The following is a 21,041-nucleotide window of genomic DNA, read 5'->3' on the forward strand; positions in this document are numbered from 1 at the left end:
GATCACTGGAGAGTAGCTGCACTAGTTCAAGGTCTCCAAAAGAGAAAAAAAAACCTAGTTCTGTTTTTCAATACCACAAAAGTGCAGCACACAAAGACCAATAACAGTAAAACATCACCGTACATTTAGCACATACTGTGATGTACACAGCATATGAATCAGTTTAAAGTTTAGTTTTATGTTAACATATTGTTCCAGTCAAGTGTTACAATCAGGTTAAAACCTATCATTTTCATTACTGATTAATTTGCTGATTTTTCACGATGAATCATTCCCCAAGAATGCAGAAAATACTGAACAAATGTGAATTATAGTTTCCCAGAGCCCAGAATAACACACATCTTCAAATGTCCTACAAAACAAATAAAATATTAGAAAATAGTGAAAGGTTTTTGTTCAACTAACAGTCCAAAACTCAAAAATGTGCAGTTTATAATCAGATATAGTGTTCTCAAAATTATAAAATTATTGATACGTAGGGATTTGGAGTATTTGAAACCATTTCAATGCTCATTTTCCTCAGTATCAATACCAACAATACTTTTCCCACTCTCTCTTCTCTCGAACAGCGAGTTGACAAACACGCTCTAGTGACTCCATAGTCACGCCTCCTCTCACTCACTCACAGCGCTGTCTTCTCGTCATTCATCCATTTGCTCCCCTTGCATACAGGCTCTGCCAGCCTGGTTTTGTTTTGTTTATTTCCTTTGAAATGTGTGAAAATCTCAGAGGCTTTTGAACGTGTGCACTACTGCGAGAAGAACATTGTTTTCATTAATGTTAAAAGGTTTTAATTATTGTTAACGTAACTACAGTCATTCTGTTGTTCGCTGCCACAAACCAAGAATAGAATTTTCACTTTATAGCCGTTAAATTTATCTTTTCATAAAAATTTAGACTGTTACACCCTCGAAGTCAATTTTTCCTTGTTGTAGCAAAAATGCTAACAATACTTTTCGAGGTATTGTGCTGAAGTTACAAACTGGAGTATTGTGACAACACTAATCAGATATGACAAAAAAAAACAGCAAATCATCAGATTTGAGAAGCTTAAATCATCCAATGTTTGGAATTTTTGCTTTCTCAGGTGCTCATTATCATCAATTGATTCATATGGAAAAGTCTTTTAGTCTGATTAATATGTAAAAGTCTGATTAATCAACTGAACAAAAAATTCATTTATTAGTATTCTGTTAATCGAGTTATTTTTGCAGTTCTAGGCAAAACCAGTAAGTATTTCCACATTTTTGCTTAAAAAATGACCTCAGTGATGAATCAATTGTCAATACAGTTGTGGATTAATATTCTGTCAAGCAACTAATGGATTAAATTATCTTTTAATGCCTTTAAATGTCCCTTTTTATTAGATTTGACAGCTTGCTTGTAGCTTGTCTGCAAACACTAAGCACTTTAGCTTTATTTTTATAAATAGATTTTTATTTCTGCCTGTATTCTTTTTATGTAAAGCACTTTGAGCAAATACACAAATATTATTTATAATTATTAGTATTAATATTCTTATTAATCGACTGATCATTTTTAGCTCTAGTTACAATAATACCACAGTGATTTGAGCAGCTGTAGCACTCCTCTTTCTCTCCAGCATTAGTAACTTCTCCCACAGTAACACCAGTCTCATTGCATTTTGCAGAGCAGATACTAAAGCAGACACCCTGGAGTGATGATCAGAAATAATTATTATGAAACATCTGATTCAGAGGCAGAGGTGAAAGCAGTCATCAGTCACAGGACATTTGATTTAGCATGTTTAATACAGTGTTTACTGGGGCTACGATTAGGCTTGTCAGAGAATCACAGCTAATGGAAAAAAGCAAAAGAAAAACATTGGCATTTTTGGGGTTTGGAGTCTCCAGGCGAGATAATCCATCAATGGCCCAAACAGACCTTGGAATGAGTGAATCTATGTGTTGACAATGCCTGCGTATGTTTGTAATCAACAGTACATGAGGGGGAATACAACAGAGTTGCAGTGTTCCAAACCAAAGTCTTATATTTACAGCCAAGCAAATTGTGGCCAGAAGCAGCAGATGCAATAAACACAATCTCTCTCTCTCTGTTTCTCTGTCTCCCTCTCCCTTTCTCCCTCTGATGGCAAAGAAAACAGCCCACTTCTGGGGTGTGCAGCAAATTAAATTTACTGTAGTTAATAGAGTGAGCCTATGCTGCTAAATGTCAATTTCCTGACCAAGTCCTTCCCCTTGGAGAATGATTAGCTAATTTGGGCTGGGGATAAATGGGCTAATGCAGGACACACACAGATAAACAGCCACAGTTGGACCCCATGCCAAGCCCTTCCCCTGCTTTACATTTTATTGGCCTTATTATCTCCAGGGAAAATGGGTCCCCCTATGGCCTAAACATATTTTCATTTCTAATAAAAGGCCCTTGCTGGTTGCCCCCACATACAAAACCCCCCCGCAGCCTCCTTCCTCCATTCCTCCCTCGTTTCACTGTCCAATCCATTAAATCGGGGCTCTGCAATTGGCTGGGACCGTTTTCCTGGTGAATTATCAATAGAGTAATTATGCTGCATGTTGGGAGCCGGGCTGAAGCTTATCGCCGCTGACCCCCCAGTGCGCGCCAGGATATGATCCCTCACCATAGCCCATTGGGGTAATTATGTGGTCGGGTGTGAAGCTGGATGGTGTGTTACCCTTATCAGTCTGTATTCTATTTCTGTTTTCATTGAAAATTGGACATTAATGGCGGCTACGCGATACCACTAGTGTCAGATACAGGTGAACGTCTCCAATGGAATCTGACCCCATTTAAATCATTATTCATGCTACGCAGGGAAGGGACGGGGAACACGTGGACAGACACACACACACACACACACACACACACACACACACACACACACACACACACACACACACACACACACAAAGACACCAATTATCCTCACTGTTCCTTTAACCTTATCTGCACCATATTCATATTGTTTCTTCATTTCCCCAGCCGCCATGCTCTGTTGGGAGGACAAAACAAAGTTCATGTCCATATTGTATTTGTCCTGTGGCAGTAAACACCACACAGCAAGTGATGTTCTCACTGATGCCCCGAGCAGCGTCCTGGTCCATTAGGCCAGTGTGGCGCACCAGTGATTAATGGCTACGTAACTTTAACCCTATCGAATTTCAGTGGACGCTGGCAACACTGACCCCTGTCTGACCAGAGTCTTTATTACCAACAATACACCAAAAGCTGGACAAGAGTCATCATGGGACGCAGGAGTTATCTGTGCATATTCTATTTCAAGCTGAATAACTATCTACAATGCACTTGCTAGTAAAATCTGCGCACAAGACTTCGTTCACACTTTATTTTAAGATGGTAATCAGATGGTAATCGGACCACAAGTGGACAGCCAAGACACATCGCCATCCACACCTGTGTCTATCATGCATCTACAGCTGACCACGTGTGTGCAGATTTTGTTACTGCCTACATCACTTGCACTAGAAGGTCAAAGGGACCCACACACAGTTATTTTGTCCACACTCTTGTCAGTCATGTTAGCCAGGGCTCCTACAGCTTACAGCAAGTTAGGTTAAAGGCTTTTTTAACGCCACTCAGACTGAAATTTAAGACCAAAACCAAAGAAAAATAAAACATGAACCTACATCAACAGCTTAGGGTTAAAGGGTTAAAAAAACATGGGTGTTAGCAATATTTTGAGATTCATAAAATCCTACTTCCCATATAGTGTGCTGGAGACAAACAAAGAGCTCTCTAGTCTATGTATTAACAATATTTGAAAGTCACAGTGGTCCTCCATGATTACAAAATGCAACTAAATGGTAGCGTTCTGGTGCCCTGCAGATGAGACACACACCTTGCCTATCGCTCAGGAGAAAGCAATCTGGATGGTCGGAGGAGAGTGTGTGACGTATCATGTTTGTGATTCTTTCTTCTTCTGAGTGTGTCTGTGAGAGGGGGAGAGCCACAGGAGAGAGCGAGAGAACCAAAACGCTGAAGCCAATCTCGTGTCGGTTGCTTAAAAAAAACGACATGACCATTTATACTCGATGTTAGTGATATAGTCGTAGTGTTGTCACGATACCAAAATCTTTGTTTCGGTACCAATACCAATATGAATTTCGATGCTTTTCGATACTCTTCGGTACTTTTCCTAAGGAAAAGTCCTTTTGGATACAAACCTTTAGAACAATAAATAGTAGGGGTGTAACAGTACCAAAAAAAAATCATCAAGTGTAAACAGTATCAAATCAGTTAAAGAACTACAACTTTTTGGAGTCCAAGCTGTAGAGGCACTGCCTCTATCATTATATAATCTTTGTAAAATGATCAGGTAGTATGCCTTCACAGGAAAGTACAGCAGTAGACACCCATTAACACTTGAAATATGGACAGAAAATTGCAGTGTCACGTTTCAGGTTTTTTCAGAAAGATCGGAGGGAGAGAAACTGTCTGTGAAAAAGTACAAAAATGGACAACAAAAGCCAGCGGAAAAGAGGCGAGCCCAGAGGTGTGCAGGATTGATCCAACAACTACTAATTGTAACTAAAAACACAATAATTACAATATGCCTTGAAACTGTGTAATGTTGGATCGACTAAATAGAGATAGTGCCATACATACAATTTGTTATAAATATATAGGTGGTGCTCTCCGGCCTAAACAAAAAATATAATGCAAAATTCGAGATGAGGTTAAGTGCTTTTGTAAATACTGAACAGGCATTTTGAAACCCTACAATTAGTATCAAATCTTTATTTATTCACTGTATCTACAATTTATTTTTCTACACAGCCTTGACCGAGCCACACCGCTGGTGGTACAAGTATTGGTAAAACCTTAGATTTGAGTATCTCCAGTCACACACACACACATACACACACACACACATATACATACAAACACAAAGACTACAAAAAAGCTTGCCAGTCGACTTTTCCAAGCAATAGACAGATTGAAAAAGAAACGGGCCTATTGAAAGTGAGAAGATCCACATTTGAAGAACTTCATTAATGCGCTGTTCCCCGCCGAGTTATTTCCAGTGACAGAGCACACAGCAGCAGCTTCATGTTCAAGTTAAAAGTCACTTTTCTTTTTTCTGCCATTTCAATGTGTCTAAAAGCACCTTGAGTGAGCAATGTGCATTTCCTGCTGCCAAAAGACGTGGAAAACAGCTGTTCCTGCCTGACGCTGCCTGCTGAATGGAATGCAAATATGTTAACCATCCAGAATTTATTACTTTTGAGTGCTCTTCAAACGCAACGGCAGACACAAGTTTAATTTATGATATTCCTCTAATTATGAGAGCTGTTGAAATCATTTCCCAAGCTGCTTCCTCCTTCCAAGCAGCCACATTATCTGTTCCCTCAGTTCACAGTACATGCACGCACGCACGCATGCACACACACGGACTCAGTCATCCACCATGCACACCCACACAGAGACATAAATATACATACACACACACGCTAAATAACACACAAGGAATCGCTGCAAAGTAGCTGATTGTGAGCACAATTAACACAGCAAAGACAGAGCATGAAAGATTCACAGAAATGTTTTTTCTTCGTCCCCCTCTGCTTCATAAAAGCAATGTTTAGATTTGTCATAATCTTCAGTTTGCTTTTAATTTAGCAGTCGTCAACACAAACGTCTGCAATGCCCTGCTATGCTGTGAAGCAGAAATGAGACCCCATGCAGGCCACCCACTCACTGCCCCCCCCCCCATACCCACCCAAACACACACACACACACACACACACGGTTACAGCCACAAGCCACAAGGTCAAGTCATTTAGCAGAGTTCAAAGGCCTTCACAGACCCCTCAGATCTATATGAACCTACAACGGCCAGCCAACGATGAGGGAAAAGATGACTTACTGCGGCAAGATGGGGTTTCCATGTGTGTGTATGTGCATGTGTGTATATGTGCATGCCCGCGTGAGTGTGTCGCTGCTGTGTTGATTACCCGGCGTCTTCATTGGCGCATATGCCCAGTGTCACTCAGCCTCCTCATCGCAATCCTAAACTTGGCCGTCTGGTGTGCACCCGTGACCTTTGACCTCCGTGCAGCCGAAGCTCGACATGACACCCATTAGCAGCTGGAGCCGAGGGAGGCCCTGGCTCAGCCACTCAGCCCAGACACAAGGTCAAGTGAAGGTCACTCTGAGACTAGGTGCTAACTTGCCAACTCACTCACAGCCACTCACGCAATCGAAACCCACTTTTTTCCCTCCTTCCATCCATCACGGCCCGGAACAATTAGTTACCCCAAGTTAGGAGAGAGTTGTTTTGGTTGTCATTGCCTCCATCTGTATGAAGGTGGAAGGCAGGGAGGGAGAAACAGTTGAAGGACTGGAGGAGGAGGAGGAGGAGGAGGAGGAGGAGAGGGAGCGCAAACTACACAAGGAGAGACAATAGGTGAAGGACAGCAGGGGGGCTGTGGAGGGAGAAATAACAATAAGATGAAGGACAAAAAAAAGTTGGGGAGTCAAGAACGACCAAGGTAACAAAAAAGTGGGAGAATGACAATGAAAAGAAAAAACGATTGGGACTTACGGAGAGGACAGAGCAGACAGCCGTGCTTCACATCAAGCTGGCTCCAATTAGCAGGTGTGCTCTCAGCCGCTCGCTCTCCCTCTCTCTCTGGTCAGGGAAGATGTATTTTTCTGCCTTTTATACGCATGTATTTATGAAGTGGTAGGAGATCTGAGGGCCCTTAGCATAACAGCCTTTTATTGTTTAAATGTGGACTGCTCGGCCCCGTGTGCTTAAGTGATTTAGGAACCTCACAACTCCGGTATAAGAAAAATCATAAACGCTGAGACAAACCATGTGGGTGGACTGTAAAAGGCACCGAGGAATGGGCCGACAAAAAGCAGACACACATTCCACTACTAAAGGGAAACTACACTTAATTAAACACCCAAGACACAACTGGAATAGCGCCCTGTAAAAAACTATTAGTTTCCCCTCTTCAGTGGAATAACATAAAGTTGTCTTCTGACAGAACAGAGGCTTGTCTCATAAAGAAGTTTCTAAAAATCATTTTTTTTAAGAACTGCTGTCAAGACTGAACAAGGAGAAGGAGAGGGAGACAAACGCAGAGAGAGAGAGAGAGAGATCAAGAAATGAATAGAAAGAGAAAATACTCCACCTTCTGAGGGGGGGAAAAAAAAGACTCTGCCCTCCACTACATCTGTCGCTTCTCGCGGTCATAAAGAAGCCAGATTTTATCTTCTTTTACCAATCGATTCGTGATAGGGTGATTTTTGTGAAGCATAGCTGCACTGCGACACAGATCCCGTTTTGCAAACAATAAACACAGGAATATAAAAAGCTTTATTTAAGCTATATTTGTCTAAAGCTTCCACAAAATCCCAAATTCTTTTCTCCTGTCTCCACAGAACGTTATTGCTGATGCACCCAACCTCAATATAATTTCTATTTTTCTTATCTATTTTATATAATCTAAATCTTTTTAAATCTTTAGCAGAAATGGCAATAGTTGATTTGATATGTGCTGCTGAAAGCAGGATCCAAATCATGCCACATGTTACAGTGATGGCATAAATGTCATTCATCACACATCTGCAGTAGCACATGAGAGACGGGGGGTGCGCGCTTTGTTATCCCACTTTTTCTGAGTGTCAATATCCCACAGAGTTTACAGAGAAATCTGGCAAACTTCCACTCCAGCAAAACTGTTGACTGCATTTAAAATAATTACATTTTTTCCTGCTTTGATTTCGAGCCAAAATTGCTACGTCGGGCTCTCTGTTCAACCAGTCACAGAAGTGTTCTGCTCTTTGTTCAGCCAATCATACGACAGTTGGCCACGTATCCTTTGGGCGATCCATCTATCTCCACTTCCTCCTCATGTCCTCGACTCTGCCAAAACCCGAATGGATAGACAGAACAAAAAAGGAAGACAAATTTCAAATAGAAAAACTCATGCGCATGCTGAGAAAGTGTTTCATTACTTTCAAAAAGATTGTCAAGGTTTCAGTCAAGGCGCACATGATCCTTGTTTCATTTCTCAGCCATTCTCTCTCATTTTTCTCTTCTTTTTCCACAAATAAATTACTAAACGTGTGAGTGAAACCACATGCTTGTGTGTGTGTGTGTGCGCAGCAGTGTGTGTGCTTGTGTGGTTCCTTTGCTTGTCCAAAGTGAACTGACAAGTGCAGGCAGTGGTTCCATTAGCTGGCAATTTGCTCTCAAGTTGTCCGTGAGGGAGAGGGGGGGAATGAAGGAGTGTTTTTTTGGCAGGACGACGCACATGGCTCTGCTTAGGACGAGTTAAGTGAGGTGCTCGCACACATAATCCTAGGCCATCATTCAAACACTCTCGCAACACATACACTCTCAAACATGCAAGGACTTACATGTGAATAGGACGCAGCCTGAATGGAGATCAGTGCCTCCAATAATGAAAATTTTCATTGTAGACATGCATATATTTCCTTGATAAACGCGCTGATAAATGTGAAGTACTGTTCTGAATGTGACTTTGCCAGCATATTGTAAAGACCAGCTATAAGTCTGCACAAGCTTCCTCTGTGTCCCACAGAACGATGCTGTCCATATGGTTTGAGCCAGAGCATAAGTAGAGTACAAGGTAAACATGCCTGACTGAGGTTTGTCCATGCATGCTCTCTTAGCATGGGTCTCTACGGACTGGCTCAAAACCTGGCCACTGAATCACACACTGCACATAAACATACCTCCCTCCCTCTGTGTGTGTGTATGTGTGTGTGTGTGTGTGTAGCATGTTTAAGAGTGAAAAGAAAAACTGTGGACAGACGGTGGCGTTTATCTGTGCATAAATTAAGAGCAGAAGCTGTTAATTAAAAGGGGGAAAAATAAGCACAGATAAAATAAAACTTTGCTAATCGGCTACTTGGCAAGGTGACCTCGGAGTGCACCGGGCGCCATTCTAAGACCCGCTGTCCTGCTGGGCGAGTGGCACAGGGGGGCAATGTGCAGGTCCGGCTATGAGCAGCAGGCAACTGGTAGAGCCCCCCTCCTCTTTACTCTCTCTCCCTCTATGTATCACCGTCTCTCTATCTCTCTCTTCCCCCTCCTTCTCCGCCCAGAGCGTTATTAGACCCAGGGCTCTGCTGCGGCTCCAAACAGCTCAATGACAACACACAGGGCCTGCCAATTAGAAATAATTAGACAGTCATTTCAGTGGCAAGTCTTTATAAGTGCATATATAACGATGCAATGATGCTTATTAGCCGGCCTGAGCCGGCGAGGACCAGGGCCTCAAACGCTTTGGCGCTGGAGAAAATAATTATGCCAGTGATCACAAAGCGAGCTGCACATCTCTGTACTTCACCTCCACGCGTTTCAAAAATCCACTTCATTAGCTCCCGTAATTAATCCTCCATTAATTGCAGGAAAAGCCCAGTTTACCTCCCTTCGTTTCTAATTATCATCTTATAAATAGTTATGGTTCTAATTAATGTGTTCATTAGGCAGGATATTTCTCTCAAAGCCTCGCTGGGAGCCAAAGGTCCGGCTCGGCTCTCTCTGAAGCCTAACCAGCCAGAAGGTGAGGCCATCCTGCCTGCATTTGCTTTTATTTTACTACATTCAACCTCCTAATTGGCATTTAAAACCCAATTTGGAAGAACTTCAAGAAGCTTAAATAGGAGAGAGAGACAGAGAGAAGGCAGGAAGGAAAGAGAGAGAGATACATTTGGTGTTCATTTTCCTATGCCAGAGCTAAAGCGTTTCTGTCTCTGTCTTTCTCTTGGTCTGGCCAGACGAATGAGGCTTTTCACTGTCATAAAGTGAACACAATGAGGGCTGATTACATGCTATTAGTCTTCGGCATTGTAGAGGTTTTATTTGCTAAACATTGCAAGTGTGTCTCTACCAAAGTAATGACAGTGGGAGTGCCGTACTTCTGCTAGGTTTCTGTCATCAAACAGCCAAATTCTGTCTCCCATATACACATATAAAGTAACTAGTGAGCGTTTTATGACACTTAAATTAATGACAAAGATTTGTGTTCATTCAAACAGCTTTCAAAAAGAAAAAAAAATAGCGCTCTCGATGATTAGAGCTGGAAACTTAAAAAAAAACTTGAGTCAACTTCTGTTAAATTCAAAAACATATATAGCGAGAACGTTAAGGATTTATACTGTAAAAATAATTTATACAACAGTTATTTTAGATACACTGAATCATGCATCTTCAAACATGCTTGAGCTCCGGGTAAAAATTATGTTTACTGCAATATCTGGGGAAAAAAGCAAACTGTGATTATTTCACAATTTTACGACTAAACTTTTATTATCTGTTAATCATTTTTATTTAAGAGTAAGTATATGAAATGCTACTTATAAACAAGAGTGTCCATCAATGAAAAGCCATCTTATATAATAAATTATGAAGATTAAAACAAAAATTAATTTCAACTAATTTGTCTATTTTACCAAGATATTAAATGCTAACAACGGTGCGGTTTAAAGACCTTTTCACAGAAAACAGGTTTTATCTTCCCACCTCCACACTCAAAATGGTAAACAAGAGAAAATACAAATAACTAGAAAAGAAAAGCTGTTAGCTTTTATTAGACACTATTCAGATTCTCGTTATCTTGACAGTGATTAAGAGCTACAGTATGTCCATTTAACATCCCACTAATTCATCTGGATGAACAGGTAGAAAAATATGCACAGGTGACTTCACACACCTTTGATGTCTGCGGAAATTACAAAATTTGAGAGTTGTAGGAAAAACAAAGTCGCCTCTCTTTATAATCATAATTACAAGAATGATGAACTCTTGAGTGTGGATGTTCTTTCCTATTTTCTGATTTAAACACAAAACCGTGCGCTTGAGTTATTTCTGATGCACTTATCAGAACACCCGAGAGATTCCTATGTTTCCCTCCTTCACACTATGTCGAAAAACACAACTTACTTTCAAGTCGAGGCTATAACATAACAGGCTTTATGTGTCATTACTCCCAGTTTGTTAACAGATGGATAAAAAAGAAAAGGGACAACTCTTTGATGTTAAATTCATCTTTGTTTGGGACCATTGGACTAACTCCCTCATTTGATCGTCCGTGTGAGAGGACTGGTGTGATGCCTTTTGTGAGGTGAATTTTGTGTGTGCGTGTTACAGAGTGCAGACTTTACAGCTAGGTTGCTACCCAGGGGAGTAGGCTAGTGTGTTGTGAGCCTGCAGGATTGAGGGGTGCGGTGGAGTGAGGTGGTGGGGTGGACGGCTTGGCAGAAGTGAGGGGCGAGGGAGGAGGGAGGGGGTTTTCCTCTGGCGGTAGAGGGGAACACTGCTTGCGGCGAGGCGCGGATGAAAGAGGCTGTCTGTGTCAGTCACTTATTCCTCCCTTTGGTAAATAAAGGTTTCTGACAACAAAGCCAAGCAGCGCTTGACTGGCCTTTACAGCAGATGAATAAAAAAGACAACACAGAGAAAGAGAGTAAGACAGAGAGAGAGGGAGTGGAAAAGAGAGAAACACAACAACAAACGCGTTTAGATCTCACGACTGGAAGCATGTTGATTTTTATGGAGTAGAGAAGACGCAGCCGAACTAAACCAGGTCATCTTTCAGTTTAAATCAACACTTTGCAAGTCCAGTAATGGGGGAAGAAGGAAGAAAGGGCTGAATGTCATCCTGTGGAAGGGGGAGAAGAAAAGATGTTGAAAGTCCATGGGATAACAGACAGATGGAGGAAAAACAGCCAGGAGCCTGCTCTTAAATTCCACTATAGCATACACTTGACTAACCTGAGACCACTGTAACCTGTGAAAACACTAAGTGAGATACTACAGCAAAAGAAAAAGTATTTAAGATTTGTTCATATCATCTTATCTTATTTCCTATCCGTCAGCACCACCATTTGAGTTCCCTTATAATGTCAGGATCTCAGCGGTTTGTTGAGGGAACCAGATTTCACTTGTCATGTCCTCAAAACACACTCAGGGCTGTTTCCCTCATGAAGCCAGCGACACCCAGAACCACCTGCTACATCACACACACTCTAAACTGTGTGAATAAATATATGTTGGACACAAATGCGCAGAACAATTTCCACCCTGTCACCTGACATGGGAATTGCTGATCCAGGTGCAATGAAAAGCTGGGAGGCCACACTGCTCACCCACAATAAAGTCACTGATTTCCCTCACCCCTCCTCTCTCTTCTTGGACTCAACTGCCCTACCTTCCCTTCCCTCCCCCCTCAAAGACCTTTCCACTCCTCCCTTCAGTTCCTCACCTCAACCCTCCCCGTTCCCAAGCCGCCCGGATGACCTTGCGCACGCTCTGTGTCGGTGCTAGGCAGGAAAAGCTATCTAGCAGATGTACGACACCTCATCTCATACGGGGGAAAATTGCTGTGTGAAATAAGTACCAGGCCATCGTTCAACCCCTGCACACACACACACATGTATGGACACACACACACATGCCTAGAGTCCTTCTGTGATCTCCAGTGCAGAAAGCAGAGCTCATGTTATAAAACTAAAACATCTACATACTCGTTCTAGAGTGGACATGACAGGGTGGCCTAGTGGTTGTCTCATAACCAGAAGACCGAGGCATTGAAACTAGCTAGCTCTGGGTGCTGGTCTTTAGTCAAATCTGACCTCTGACCTCTCTGATGGAAGACAGCAGAATGTGCCTAAGGGGATCCCTAAAATTACATCCTATATTTCATGTCAGCCTTAATGCAGAAGACTAGAGCTGAGACCTAATCCGAAGATCTAGCAGATAAACCTGGGGAGTTTATTCATAACACTTGCATATTGCACTGAAATACTGCAGTGACATCTTGTGTGAAGCTAGAAATGTATGCTTTCAGAAAGTTCAGAGACATCAACAATACACTGTTGATGTCTCTTGCCACAATTTTATCTTGGACTGACAGTAGAAATACAAAGCCAAAATGCGGCCCCTGACTGTCTATCCTGGCCCAAACTCATGTCCAACCTAAGCCACAACCTCCAGGGCTTCAAACTGAAACCAAGGCTAAGTGCAAAAAACTGCTGTTCCTCTAATGGCCACTTGAGGCTGGCTCCAAAAGCGAGTCAATCCCCATAGACCCCCATGGTAAAATGTCAAACTTTACAGCAGGAAATTAACATGTTTACAGCCCGATACAAAAAACGGTTTTGGTGTCTGTAGCTCATTTCCCCGTTCATTACAACTGTACGTGGGGGTGAATTTTTTATAACTCACCCATTTTAATTCTATTAAGACTTACAGTTATGTATAATAAGGGTGCGGTCACTGTGAGTGACAGGCACTCTGCAAGGCATCATGATCGAATCCACCCTTTCCTCCTCCCCAGCTCCACCCTCTCATCCAAATATGGTCAGCTTGAGTTACTTCCGGCTCCAAAAACCCAAGATGGCGACAACCAAATTGTCAAACCTGGCTTCAAACAGGAGTCCACAAACCAATGGGTGGCTTTACGATGGCTATGTCTATTATTTTCATAGTCTATGGTGCCGCCCACAGTCCTTTCCCCTTGCTCTAACTAAGCATCAGTTCCGAACTCATCCCGGCCTCTGTGTCTCCAAGCTGGCTGAGATAATCCTGACTCTGGTCTGATATCCTCGCATGGTGGGTGGTGCATTTAGCTTGCTATCTATCTCCTCTAGGGGAGAGACAGATAATTAGAGGTCTCGCTCTCCTTAGAGTCATGACAGCAGCCCAGTGATGAAGCCGCTCCAGTGTTAGCGGGGCTAAACCCTGACGCTAGCACTCTGCCCTGCTAACTCAACACACCCCTGAAATATTAATGAGGAAAATGTAAGCATTTGTGTGTGTGCCCTGCAGTAAACACTCACCTATGTGAGTGCATGCACACACGTGTGAATAACCAATGGATGAAATGCTCAGCTTCTCTTTGATGGGTCAAGTGGTAGATTTGTCGCACCTGCCATTCCTCCGTTTCTTCCAACAGTTCCTCTAAAATGAACTGTTAAGTGAATGAAGGACTGACAGAATGACTGACTGAGCCACACGCATTTAACCCCTGCTGCGGACTCCCATAAAAGCGCGGCACCACACCGCTCCGCCGAGCTCACCTAAAGACGTGCCTGTGATCCGGCTGTGATGAGAGGCTGCGTCGTCTTTGTTGGATTGGGTACACATCAGATCACTGTACGCTGCTGCTGCCATGCTCCACTCTGCTCTCCCCCAGTGGACTAGGCCGTGACACCCCCCCCCCCCCCCCGGCTCTCCGTGAACATGCATTCACGCAAATCTGCACATACATGCATACACTCAATCAACCTCACACATGCTGGTGCGCGCACTGGCAGGCACACGCACAGCCTAATATGCCTGCTCACATCAGAGAGAATAAACATTAATGGCAAATAGGTAATCTGCTCCTCTTGTCTGTTTTACATTTCAGGGCAAGATTGACTGCCTCTGGGGGACCTGGCCCTTCTCTGATTGAGGGCAGGAAAAAAAAGGAGAAAGAGAGAACGAGAGGAGAGAAGGGGGAAGCAACGATAGATGGTAAACACATGATAGAGCATTATTCTTATTTCACGTATCTCTTTATTTTTTATTTATACATGAGAGATTGAAAAGAAGGTAATAATATCCCCTCCTTTCAACCCACGACGGCCCCACTATAGTCCTAATCTTCTCCCCTGCAATATTCTGATGCAGACGTTATTATTCTCATTTCTTCTGAATAATATCCCTCTCTCAGGCCTATCTGTTCTCTCTGCCGGTGCTCGCTTTGTCTCTCCCCTTCATTTTCCTCCTTTAGGATCTTCTCCGCTCTCTCCCTCACTTGCACTAACTCAACCTATTCTCTCCACACTTTTCCATTCTCCGCTAACTTCTCGTCTCTCCAGACGCTGCACTCGGCCTCTTCTTGCCTCTCTCTTTCATATTCTGAAGGTGGTGCTGGGGTTGGCGTGGCTGGGGTGGGGGTGGCAGGCAGCACCTCATATCCTATCTGCGTATCAATCATGAGGTCCTGTCCACTCAATCCTCCTCTGATCCATCAGCCAGCCTCTCAGCCAGCTCAGGCAGCCTCATCCAGACACACACACACACACACACACACACACACACACACACACACCACTGACTAATGGCAGACAGGGCACCTGTGCACACCAACCTGCTTTCATCCTGCAACCACAGTGGATACAGAATGTGCAGTGTCCCACAACAGAGCTGTATAGTACATGATTGTAACACTTCAGTTGCTCCTAGTACTGAAGAAAACACTCAAAATACTGACTGCAAGATAGTCACATGATTTGTCATAATTAGTCCCATTTAGCAGACTAACTAACAATTAAACTTAGTTATTTTATTCATTAATAGATAACGCATTTGGTCTTTAAAAGCCAGAGAGTAGTAAAAAAAAAAAAAAGCCTTTCCAAGAGCCCAAAGTTATCTTTTTAAATAGCTCACTGTTCCAAATAAAATTCTAAACAACAACGCAATTAATCAACTAATCATTTCAGGTCTAGTCCCATTTATTATTTGACACAACCAAATTTCCGTTGGACTGTTCAAAGCTAAAACAGGAGCACACATGTGGTGGCCAACAACAAAGTTTCGCAGACACAAATTGCAGCTGCCATCACATAACTACATAAATTCATCATCAATGCCATCATTTTGCACATCCCCACCTCCAACACCGCCTCCACCTCATAACACCCCACCACGCACTCCCACCAACACCAGCCCAACCCACCTGCTCCTCGCTCACCGCTAAGCCGATTACACAACGCAACCCTCCTAATCACAGTACAGCGTTTGTAAACACCGATGTCATCGACTGTAATTCTAAATCTCCCAAATCCCTTCCACCCTTCATCTCACACCACACCAGTAATGCCATTTTCGACTGATGTTTTAATCGCCAGTGCCGCTGTGAGTGACTGCCACTGTACCACAGAGAGTAGGCAGACAATGTGTGAAAACCTGTTTGGACAAATTCTCTCCATAAATGGCTTTGGTTCACAGCGCAACACAGACATTGTGGCTTTTTTCTGAAGCCCCAAAATGTTCTGTGACCACAATGCTGAAGAGTTGAAGTGTGGTGTCTTTTCATGGTGCCATCGTCCACTCTTACGTCAAAACGTCTCTGTTGCATCATCCATTCAGCCTGACACCTCTGTAATGAAGATATTAAAACTCCTTTTCCTTTGTGATTAAAATGATCTCTGCTCTCCCCCACAGCCATACACAAGTAAACAAAGGACCTCGCTCACGCATATATTATGACAACCTTTTCTTCAATTGTACGTCTGTGCATGTTTTTTATGTGTGTGTGACAATGTGTGTGCGTGTATGTGTGTGTGTGTGTGTGTGTGTGTGTGTGTCAGTGAGAGTGAGGGATTTAAAAACAGCACAGTTTACTGGTTCATTAGCACCAGATTAACTATGCTAATGACATGGACCACCACACACAGAGACGTTGCCTTTATGTTTCTGAAAGGGATACACGACTATGTGTGTGTGCGTGTGTGCGCCTGTGTGTGTGTGTGTTTGTGTGTGTGTGTGACAGAGAGAGAGAGTGAGAGAGAGAAGTGTGGTGCAGGTGTGTACACATTAGTCTTGCATGAATAAGTCCCTGACAAAAAAACGAGTCAGCTCCGCCAATAATAATCATAATTCAACAAAGTATGTATGGGTAATGGTGTTTTAATTGCATTAATGAGTGAATGGAGAGCTGCTGCCAGAAGAGATTTGGGAAGGATTGAACTGGTGTTGCAATATGACCTGCTGTCTCTGCGGGTCTCTGTTTCATTAATACTCACACAGTGAGACAGATAGTCAGGGCAAACCGAGACACGAGTTCTCGCACACGCAACATACTAATCCAGACCTGAGACGCAAGTTTCCATGTGGCTCCGTCTGATGACATAAGACATAAATACGAAATGATGTGTTTGTTTACGCTGAAATAAACTTCCAAAAGTCTTATTGCTTTTGTAATAAAAAAAGTCTGCAATGGCATTCCACATACTGATTTGTAATACAAACACTCAAAGAGTGCTTCAAGGCGATTTTTTTTTTTTTTGGTCACTCCTAAATGATGTAGCCACTGTTCATTCCTTTCAACTACTACATACCTTCTCTTTCATATAAATACAACAAACTGTTCTTTTTTTTAATCTTCTATTTCATTTTGTTTTTACTTTTTAAAATTATTTCTATGTGTGTCTTTTAAAAATAAAATAATAATAAAAAGTACATAATATTCAATACATATATATTTAAAGATATTTTTAAATAGACAGATATTATTATTATTATTGGGTTAGGATAAGGGGCATTTTGCCAAAAGATGGTAAAATGTTGTGTGGTTACACAATCCAGAAGTTGTTCAGCAGAATAACAGTTAAGTGAGCTGTGAAAGTGTGTGTGTGTGTGTGTGTGTGTGTGTGTGTGTGTGTGTGTGTGAGAGAGAGAGAGAGAGAGAGAGAGAGAGACAGAGAGGGTCTACCTCCTGTCTCGGCTGCGTGACCTATGCGAGCGGTGGCTCCTCCCTTTGTCTCTGTCTGCGCTGCGACTCCTCCTCCTGCGAGACGAACTGTGAGATGAACTGCTGCTGGAACGTCTTCTCCTCCTGGAACACACAGACCGAATACATACAGTTCAATAACACTTGTATTATTAGTGGGATACTTAAAACAAAACATCAATCAGACAGCAGAGCTGGGGTTTTGACAATTATTTTTTTTTGTGATTCTGGCAAATCAAAAATAGTTAAACATGTTGGTTCCTGAAAAAATGTGGTTCCCAAAAACTGCTGAGAATTAAGATTTGTTAATGGTGACTGATCATCCGGCATCATTGTGTAGTTTCTTTTAATTTATTATCCATAATATAAAATCAAGTCAAACAGTTTCCATATCAGCTTCCTCCACACTTCCCCGCTATGCTCCACCCCACCATGACAAGCACCATCTCTATTATTCTCTGTGTTCATTCACCATCATCTGAAATTCTTCCCTCTCCTACATAAGTGGATGCTGTATTCCTAATTTGTTTTGCTGTTCATTTCAAGAGCAAATATGTCCTTGTGTCCCAGACAACCTCACCTGCCATAAGCAGCGCTGACGGCTACTTTGCATTAGTGAACACGCTCATCCGCAGCCGAGAGCAGCGGGGCCATGTGGGCTGCCCTACAGTTCCTCCACAGGGGCCCTTTGGTGCTCTGCTGCTCTTTAATGTGGCTACAGCAGTGTGTGTAGCGTCTATTTTCCAAACACCACTCACACCGAGTTCCTATTGATATCATGTAGCAGGAGGCATTTATGGGGGTGAATGTAAATGTAGAAACCCCCCTCCTCTACTGCGCAAACAGTTTGAGTAATATTCATTATTTAAAATCCCTTCTTTTCTTTCACCAAAGCCAAAAATACCCCAATCTTTTTAGCACACACACACACAAAAAAAAACACACATACACGGTCCTATGGGAGCTCCGCAAGATAGAGGAGAAGAGGAGAAAAAGGAAAGCAATTCAAATAACACAGAGGCTGAACTATCAAACCAGATTTGTACCACTTAGAGCAGCGCAGGAAAGATCCATTAGTATTCCAAAGGCTGGATCCCATGAGCAGGGCCTTATGAAATAACTTCCACAGCCCTCGTACAACCACTTCACACATTACACAGAAGAAACACACAGTAGTGAGCTGAGGGTTTTTGGAAGGTGGCGTTAGCTTACACATTCTCTCAAAAGCCTGCACAATTGTAACATAATAAAAACATAATGGCTCAAAAACATGGGAGGGGGACGTGCTGGTTAACACAGACGTCTTTCATATGAATACAACAACTAGCAAGTTGGATTTTCTCTTGTTAACTTACACACACTGACTGCTCGCCCCCCACTCGCACTTGGTATCTCACACACATAGCCATGGACACAGTTACTCTCTTTACACATAAACGTGAATCATGTGGTCATGATGTCACCAGCTACGAGCATAAGCACTCCTCTGTTATACTACATGTGAGGTCTCGTTATTCCATTTGTTTGTATGCAAGTTAAAAATGCGATAGACTCTGTGCCGTCATTCATATGGGCCTATTTAAGGAGCTCAGTTCACACACACACACACACACACACACACACACACACACACACACACACACACACACACACACACACAAGGCCTTGGTTAATTGATCACAACGTATGGCTAATAGATGAGGGACTGTGGTCCCAGGGTTTATGCTGCCCACCCAACCCCATCCCGTACAGACAGGCAATGACTTCCAATCAGCAGTAATGGACCTTGACCAAGCCTCATAAATAATTACCATCAACTGGCCTTGTCTGAACAGCCACAAACATTCAGTGGCAGCTGTGGATGGATGGAGGGTGAATGAAGGAGGCCAGATTCAGCCACTAGCCACTTGTAAAGATGTCTGATTAGTACAGAGCCTCTCCTTTCATTGACACTGCTCAGTAACAAAGTATGGTACTTTGGAAACATGAGGAGAAGCTTATAAAACCGGTAAAAGCTAATAACCTTCAGATTTTGTTAAATTTCTGAGACTGGACACAAATTGAGCAGTCAAAACAGCAACATCTACCCAACGTTTCTGGCTATGTTTCATCTTTAAAATAACCTCAAGCCAAATCACAACGGTAAAAGTGCTAGTTTCACTTTTTATAATACTGCCGATATTCTTGACGAAAGTCCAGATGGACCGGACCGCTAGTAGGACTAATAAATTGTGATGCTGAGCAAGAGCAGTGTTTTCTTAAGACTCAAGTGATACTTTTCAAGGCACCAACATCTGAGAAAGCTGGAAGTGTGAATATCTTCTTTTAAAAAGATAATGTGGGATGTCTGACATATGAACAACTAAGATCATTTAGGCTAAATCAAAATGCAATTGTTACATTTCATATCTAGGTATTCTTAGAGTCCATATCTAGCATTCATTGTAAATATCACTTACTGAGAATAAACATTCCACCCTGAAAGTGTCTTCAATTATCCTGAGCAAGGGCCGACACTAAAAACACCAGACAGAATTCTTACTTAAGACTCATTTGAAACTGAAAAGCTGAAATATAAACATCTGTAAGTTTAAAATCAGAATACATTACGTGTTTGAATTGAATGTAAAAGAGGTTTACACGACATGCAAACTAACTTATGTGGAATTTTTCAAGTTTTTCTGAGATCTCCATGTTTTAAATCTAGTTGAAGCAGGAAGACAAACATTTTCTCTGGGTTCTCCGGCTTCCTCCCACAATCCAGAGACATGCATGTCGGGTTAATTGGTGTCTTTAAATTGGTTGTAGGTGTGAATGTGAGCGTGAATGGTTGTCTGTCTCTACGTGTCAGCCCAGCCCAGTGTCAGCTGCGGTTAGGGAAAATGAATGAATGAATATTGAGGAAAACACTGAATTATACAAGATCAAAACTAAAGAGTAATTAAAGGGCCAGTGTGTAAAATGGGTTGAAAACAGTGACATCAGTGGTCAAATTCACTCACTCGCTCACCCCTCCCGTTGGGTGGCCTCGTAGGGACAAAAAGCCTGGCACACGACTTTTTCAGGAGTAGGTCTATCTAGCGACGAGGTAAATGTTTATTTAGAAATCTTAACCATGTTACGATATTGTAATGGATCCCTCACGAGCAGGAGACCAGAGGAGCATTCGAGAAAAAGGCCTGTTTATTTGAGCACTCCAGAAACTCCGGTAACACTCCACTCCGTCCCAAACTCTGACTCTTCTAGCATAACAGACACACTTCATAACTTTACACACATACTCGTTTACCATACTGAGTGGGGACCCCCCTCCCCTCTCTGCTCCGCCAATCTCCAGCCTGCACACTGACTGACAGCGTAGCCGGTAAACAGAGCTCAGCTGTTTATTTAGCCTAGCAATAACTCCGGACTATAGTAGCTGCAATGGACGACTTTGAACATGATTTTGAAGAGTTTCTTGTAGCGGACACAGACCCAGAGCCATACCTGTTTGAGCCGGAGCATACAAATGAGGAACTCCATGTGTTTGATGCTGAGCGG

General features: G+C 42.5%; 1 protein-coding gene across 1 annotated transcript in view; it reads right to left on the bottom strand.

Annotated features, from left to right (window-relative positions):
* rsrc1 (arginine/serine-rich coiled-coil 1) overlaps positions 1 to 21,041 on the bottom strand; it is a 136,144-nt gene that overhangs the window by 112,848 nt on the left and 2,255 nt on the right. Inside the window, exon 3 of the mRNA XM_049577499.1 lies at positions 17,484 to 17,606. Within this exon, the coding sequence (XP_049433456.1) occupies positions 17,484 to 17,606 (123 nt within the window). The remainder of the gene's footprint in view (positions 1 to 17,483; positions 17,607 to 21,041) is intronic.

Source organism: Epinephelus fuscoguttatus, linkage group LG5 (assembly GCF_011397635.1).
Source record: "Epinephelus fuscoguttatus linkage group LG5, E.fuscoguttatus.final_Chr_v1".
Lineage (NCBI taxonomy): Eukaryota > Metazoa > Chordata > Actinopteri > Perciformes > Serranidae > Epinephelus > Epinephelus fuscoguttatus.